The sequence below is a fragment of the Limulus polyphemus genome, unplaced genomic scaffold, assembly GCF_000517525.1.
Source record: "Limulus polyphemus unplaced genomic scaffold, Limulus_polyphemus-2.1.2 Scaffold5705, whole genome shotgun sequence".
Classification (NCBI taxonomy): Eukaryota; Metazoa; Arthropoda; class Merostomata; order Xiphosura; family Limulidae; genus Limulus; species Limulus polyphemus.
The window spans coordinates 7681-15762 of NW_013671315.1; the positions used below are offsets into that span (position 1 = coordinate 7681).

Consider the following 8082-nt stretch of genomic DNA (forward strand, 5'->3'; position numbering starts at 1 on the left):
CTTTCACATACCTGCAGTATCATTTACATGCTTTGTCACAAACTCCATATGAGATTTAAGATGATTCTTTTTCAGTAAAGGCTTCTTTCTTGCTACTCGCCCATACAGACTAGCTTTATGTGGGGATCAGGATATTGTCGATGTATGAACACTGATTCCCATCTCAGACATAGAACTTTGCAAATCTTTCAAAGTCATTGTTGGCTTCACAGTGGCATCTCTAACCAGTTTCTTGCTTGCCCGGCTGCTTAGTTTGGAATGGCAGCCTGATCTGGGTAGCAATTAGGTGGTATGAAGCACATTCCACTTCTTAATGATGGACTCAAAGGGATAATCAGTGACTTTGAAATTTTCTAGTAACCTTCTCCTGATCTGTGCTTCTCTACCACTTTATTCCTGACTTGTTTGGAAAGCTTCTTGGGCTTCATGGTTGATATGTCGTATCACTATGCGAGTTGAACAGATGCATTTACTCTGAAATCAAGTTAAACCACTTTGATTGCACATGGACAGAGACCAATTCACTAATTTTGTGACCTTTCAAACTAATCTTTTGCACCTATAATATCAGCATTTTTTTCAGCTTTCTCAGTTTAGAGTAGATTGTGTAGATTCTAAATATATATTCCAATTTTGAAAGTTGCATGAAGGATAACTTGAAGTGTTACCACACACACACACACACACACACACACACACACACACACACACACACACACACACACACACACACACACACACACACACACACACACACACACACACACACACACACACACACACACACTATTTAGTTGCATTACGTGAGGTGTTTGCAATTAAAAATGTCCGTGTTTACAAATTTATATCAAGGTATCTTTGTATGAAATGGTATTGGTAAGGTTTTTGTAGTATTGAACTAGCCTACTGTAGTATGGATGTATTTCTTTAATGTTTATAAATGTACTATTAATGATTACATGTTAAGTGTTTTTGTGAAATGATGAGTCTGTACATGTTTATGACTATTTTAGCCACACACTAATGATGACAGCGACTCTGGAACAGAATCTGATGATGAAGGAGAGAAAAAAGAAGTTCAGAAATGTAAGTCAGATTTTGGTATTAATTAGTGGCTATTTGAAGTTTTGGCACAGACTTGTAGTGAGAACGTTAACACATGTATAACATGGGTTTTGGCTTTAATAATTAAATTCATTAGAATAAATCTTCAGGGTGTGGAACTAGGTAAATCTATATTATTATGGTTTTAAAGTGTAACATATTATTCAGCTGTATCCATACAAATGTCTAAAGTAAGGAATTATTTATCTTTGAATAAGTGTCCATATGTTTTTAAAATCGAAGTTTAACAATAAAATGATGTTTATACACATACTTTTTTTTTTAAATATTGAAACCAACTAACATTTCACTGTTTCTCCATACAGGTGTGTTCATTCTCATGTTGTCCTAAAATATGCAGCATGTATCACATGAGATGAACTTTTGTTTGTTTTTGTAACTGGAAATGGGTGATGTAGATATAGCATCGAAACCTATTTAAATACTTTAAGGTAGTTTATGTTTTGCCTACTAAGAAGACCATAGATAGAAATAAATGAAGCATCACTTATCTATAACTTGAGATTTTCTGACCATACATACATATTTCAAAGTGATACAGTAGGTCACATCTTTCACAGCTTTGAAAACCACCAACATTGTGATTGTGTAGAAAAAGTAACTTATATCCAGCATGGCCTGTTGGTTAGGGCACTTGACTCGCAATATGTAGGTTATGGTTTTCGAATCCTGTCATTGAACATGCTCATTTTTTCAGCCTTGGAGGCATTTATAATGTGATAGTCAATCCCACTTTTCAATGATAAAGAGTAGGTCACGAGTGTTGACTAACTGCCTTTACTCAAGTTTTTCAACTTAAAGTGTAGTTTTGCATGAAATTAAACAGAAACAAAGTATGTTTTGGCATATTAGTAAGTTACATAATGCCCACCTCCTCGACTCATTATTAGTTGGAGCAAACACAACCGTCAAATTTTATTTGTGTGACTGTTAGTGAGAGATACTATTTTGTAAATGTCTAGGTAGTTGCAGTTTGTGTGCACCACAGATTAAAATGATAATAAATAGCCTATCTTAATGTAAATTGCTAGTAAGCAATTCCATTAAAGTTTTCTTTTTTTATTACAGTTTACTATATGACGGAATATGAAAGAATTGAATAGATAGTTTAAGCATTTGTTTAACAAAAAGTAACAGCTTGGCATGGTATAATTTGTTGTTAAACAAATCTTTAAACAACTCTGTTTATTCAGTTATGTACAAGTTGCCCAGTGTTGGCTAACAACACGAAGAATTAAATTGTGGCAAAATGCTACAAATTCTTCAAATACCTATAAAATGAAAGGTTTCTTTTTTGTGAGTGTAAAACACGTAAATACACCAGAAAATGAAATAGTTTTAGTAATATGCTTTTTTATTATGTATATACTGTATACTCTAACCCTGTGTACTATCATTTACATTTACTACAAATCGATAAAAAAGATCATATATCTGTCATTAAGTAACATGCAATTCCTGAAAACTAGGCTTTTCTGTAAACTTGTTCTGATTTGACACACCTCACCACTGTAGTTTTTTCTGTAATGCTGCAAGTTATTGAGACTTTATGATTTGTATTTATGTAGAGTTTTGTTTGACATGTGAATATTTTGCTTGAGGACAGTGATTTGTAGCCATGCCAAAATTTGCCGATTGTGATTACTATGGTTAATCTCTGTACTTCTGTTTTCCATTGAAATGTGCATATCAAATCTCATGACCAATCATTTGACACTTGTGTACTGTTGACAATATCTAATAACAGTAGTTGTGTTATGTCATAGCCACAGTGTGTGTGTAATATAATTAAATAATACTTAATTCACTCATAGTTTAAGATTAAGGTTTTTAACTTGGAGTGACAGCAAAAAGACTTAATATTGAGTTTAGATTACTTTTGGAAAAATGTCTAGGGGACTATTTGTGCAGGATAAATAGATAAAGAATAAAATACAAACTGATGAAGCAAGTTTGTGAAACTAAACTCAAGTTCTGTCTGGTTTTAAAAAAAAAGCTGCACAATTTATGTGTGAGAAAATACAGTAACTAAAGACTATGAAGTCCATTATAACTATAGCTATTAATTCAATACTTATCTAAAAAGTTCAAAAGATATTTATCATTCTTTACTATTTAGTAACTTCTAGTCAAAGCAAACTGCCCGAAAATGGGTATAGTCAATTAAGTCTTATTTTTAAAGATTAGAATACATTCTTTAATCAGTTGGGTATTCTCTCTGTTAACAGTATTTTTGGCCATAAATCAAAATCATCCAATGATTAAATCTTTCTGTACATAACTAGAGTTATTCAGTTAGTTCTGTTTAACCCAGGTGAGGTTAGTTAAGAACAAATTAGGTGTTTGAAAATTAAAATAACATAATTGTACTTTATACTTGTAGATTATATGTGATTTTAGGAAGAAATTAATGCTGCAAACCCATGAGACTTATATGAACTAAAACTCTTAGCTACGGTATACATACTGAGGAAGAATGTATGAATTTTGTATAATATCATAAATAGAATAACTTGTACTGTTTGACCAAGTTTATATACATGTGACTAACTACTATTGTATATTTTTGTAGGTATGGAAAATGTTCAGGTGGAAGAAAAGAAAAGAAAATTGGGAACAGGTAAAAGTCCACATGCGGTGACAAAACAACAGGTGGATTGTAGTTGTGAAGGTCAACACCAGGTATGTTGTGCTTCTAAAACAGATACAGAGAGCTCTCTTCTAGACTCTGCACTGCCAAGTGACAGTGATCATAATTTTGACCAGCATAGCTCCGAGGAAGAGCTAGAAGTAATTAATAGTGCTGGGAACGTTATTCCTCGGAATAGCATGTATCCTGAGAAACGAAAATGGTCACAAGCCAACCGGCTTAGCTGTGGGGAGCACTCTGCATCCTCAGATGATGAGGTACAAGATGTGTTTTGTATATCGACTCCCGTGGAGTTCTGTGCTTCCCCTCCTGCAAATGTGCACAAACCTAGTAGATCTCTCTCACCCCCACCAAAAGTCTTTCACTCTGCATCTGCCAACATCCCTTCTTTTGAAGTCTGTTCTGTTTCCCCTCGCAACACATCCCCTCGTAAGAAACACAGACAAATGCATGCCAGTGGAGGTGCAAATATCCAGCGACCATGTTTGGATTTTGAAAAAATGCAGCAGGTAAGATATGTGGAATACTCATATTGTACATAACTTGTTGCATTATCTTTTTAATGCTTTGAAAGATTTAACTATTGTTAAAGCTTTGACAACTGTCTTAAGAGTACAAAAGTATTTATAAAGAGTATAAATTCTTCAGTTTATTTGTATAATGTAAAATAATACAAGAATCCATCGAATTATTTAAGCCTCACAAAAGTAGTAAACTATCATTTTCTGTAATGTTTTGCAAAAATTGAATTACTTAACCCTGAACTGACAGTCCATGCCATATGCTTAACAAATCTTTGTATAAACTTTTTTTTTTAAGTTTTATACTGATCCAGTATATGTTATGTGAGGAAAGAATTATTTGTTATGGCCATTAAATTTTTTTTTTTACAGATTAATATTTAACTTTGTGTGATTTGAAATCGGTTTCTTATCTTTTAATTTCTTTGAAACTTTGAAGATAAAAATGAAAGCTTCTGTTCATTACAAACATAGTAGTCATTTTATTCCCTTTCTGTAATTTATTGTATTTAAAGAACCAGAAATGTGTAGATAATTAAATAACTTCCAAAATCAATCAAAAACATAAGGCACCAAACTATCATAAGTGTATGCAATATAAGTAGAAAGAATACTATAAAAGAAGTACCAGCAATGCAATGATGTGCAATTAATTAATCAACAAAACGTGAATATCTTATCTTGCAGACCCTTTCCCTGTGGGTTACACTAATACATAACTGTTGCGTGTTATAGTGGTATTATCTGCCTTGTGCATTTCCTGCTCTTGTCATTGGTGAAAGAATCTATTGAAATCCTGATAAATTAGTTTAAAGATGTATGTACCTTTGAACTTAGCATATATATTGTAGGATGAAACTAGGCTTTTGGTTTTGTTTAGCGATGTGAAATCAACTTGTCTTGTTGATACAATTTACATTAACATTGTCTGTCACCCCCATTTTACGTGTGTACTGAAACTTATCCAACTTTCTGTTGAAATGTTTTAAATGGTGAGCTGGTGTATGATGTTTGCATTTATTCATAAATTCAAATTCTGTTGTTATTTGTACACATATAAGCTTTTACAACTTAAAACAAGTACTTTAGTTATTGAATAGGGATTATATTGATACACTTAAGCATATTAAAATATGCCTAAAATTTATAATATTTACTGCTTGATAATTAGACTTCATGTATAACATGATATTACAGGTGCTCAGGTGTCTATCAGCAATTAAAAGGTTAACACAAAAGAAATAGTTGTTGCATTACACGTGAGAAGACCGTCTTTGTTACTTAACATTTCTCGTATAATGCTGTAGATTGTTATATTTAAGTAACACTAGTTAGTAAAATGTCAAGAGAACAATGATTGGAAATGAATATCATCAAATCTAATCCAAAATGAATATTAATTGGGAGAGAAAGCTCGTAGAAATGAAGACTATCAGGTTTCTTGTTTCTGTCGGAATTGTCTTCACTGTTATTATCAATATTATTTGCATACTTATATTCAATGAAAATATTTTCCAAATGGGAAGGAAAGTTTCAGACAAACATTGATAAAATTCCAATTTCTCCATAGTGAAGTATGTAACATATTTCATAAGTATAAAGATTTTACACTGTAAATATTTTGGCACTGATGGTTGTGTTGTAATACAAGTTTTTTTTTTATATATCTCCTTAATCTAATTATATTTGAATGATCTTAATGTTTTATGGAAATAATGGGACCTTGTTTCTCAGAAGTGTAAGGGGCAGAAGGGGGGAAAGTTTGTAAGTATGCAAGATTTAAGTTAGTGAACAGCTGTACAGGATCCAGAAGAAACTAATCCTTAAAAGACCAAAGACACCTTTTGTTAGACTCCACATATAAATTAATTTGGATTGAGAGAATCATTGTAGATGGTATGTGGTGTAGTAAAAAAGCTCAATATTGGGTAGTGACTTTTCTTATTGATTTCACTGCAATGGAGGTACAGCTGTTGTATAGTACTGGATGTAATTTGTTAAATGTAATATAGATGAATATTAAGAAAGAAAGGTATCAAGTGTGTAATGATTTGAGGCACATTTGTTTTGAATTGTATTGTAAAACATTGTACTACTGATAAACAATGATGAGAACAATCCACATTATGAATTATACTAAGTATATACTACTATCACCTTCTGTAGAATCGGGACTGATAAACCTATGTTAAACAGGATGTTTATATAGATACACACTTACATTAAGTGTTGCTTGAAAAATATTGGTTGTAAGATTGGGTAGTTTTAATATCATTAAGGACAACCTGCCATCAGAACTTTGATATACAATATTCTATTAATAAAGATATTATTATAAACAAAGTTGTTTACCAAGTCATGGCTATTAGACCAACAATAAGAAAGATATTACACACACATGTATGTATATTTTATTTAAGGTGAACAAGGGACCTGTTTGTGATCCTTCTAGGCCAGTGTTTCTCAACCTGGGCATACTGCCTCCTAGTGATCATTTTTAAAATTCAGGGGAGCAGTAATTTTTTGAGAGGGTGGAAAGAAAAGTTTGAGGGTTTCAAAGTTTACTTGTTAAAATTAAACCATAAGAAATAGGGGTTTTTCTTTCAACATGTTTGAGCAAAAATCATTGTGTGTGTGTGTGTGTTTAAGGCAAGCAATGCCCAACCCAATGCTTCTTATCTATTGGTTGAGCATATCTTTTTTTGGGTGCCATTTTCGGTACTTGTATTAAAAATTTATTAGAAGGGGGCATGAGTACCCACTGTTTACTGATATGGTGCTGCTGACAAAAAAAAGAAAAAAAAAGGTTGGAAACACTGAGCTAGGCTATTCCATTCACTAAAAAAACTTTTAATATAAAATAAACACTCAAAGTTAGCCCTTATCATTCAAATACTTATCAAGCTGAAGGCAACACATTCCAAAGATCAACCATCCTGTTAGAAAAATAAAGATGTCTTACCTGAAAATGACTTCTGCCATGTCAAACCTGGTATTTATGTTCTTTAATGATATTATTCTCATCACTAAATATGAAGATAGATGATGCATCAAAACTATCACTTCATTTAACAATCTTAGCCCTCCTCTGATCCCTTTCCAATAATTCAACATCCTTCCTAAGGTAACAAGCTCAAGATCAAACATAATACTCCAGATGTGGCCTAAACAAATGGAAGATGAGTGGATCACACTGCAGTGGCTATAGCTCCCTTTTAGTGCTGTCTATGGTAATGGGGTTTTTATTTTATCCATAATGGATGACCATGCAGTATTCATGAAGTATGAGCTGTCAGGTGTATATTCTATAATTAATTCTGATTCCAGAATTAATTATAGAATATATACACTTACCTGCTGCTATCTCTTTACTCACTACAAAAAATCTAAGATAAACCAAAGAACACTGGTACTTTCTATAACTAATTCTGGAATCAAAGTACAAATGGTCGTACACCTTGTTTTTGTTTCCTACAGTACATTATTGAAAGATTTAACAGATAAACACCAATTTGTGTTGACTACAATATCAAAAAGACAAAATATTTAGGTAACCATAAAAGAAACACCACTTCATTGTTAATATTTATGTAAGACAGTAGCAGCCACACACACACACACACACACACACACACACACACACACACACACACACACACACACACACACACACACACACACACACACACACACACACACACACACACACACACACACACACACTACTATATATATATATATATATATATATATATATACTACTACTACTACTACTACTACTACTAC

General features: G+C 32.5%; 1 protein-coding gene across 1 annotated transcript in view; it reads left to right on the forward strand.

The window, feature by feature from the left end:
* Positions 1 to 992: 992 nt before the first annotated feature.
* LOC106472887 overlaps positions 993 to 8082 on the forward strand; it is a 13817-nt gene continuing 6727 nt past the window's right edge. The window contains exons 1-2 of the mRNA XM_022401432.1: positions 993 to 1086; positions 3698 to 4284. Of these exons, the coding sequence (XP_022257140.1) occupies positions 3700 to 4284 (585 nt within the window). The 5' untranslated portion in view covers positions 993 to 1086; positions 3698 to 3699. The remainder of the gene's footprint in view (positions 1087 to 3697; positions 4285 to 8082) is intronic.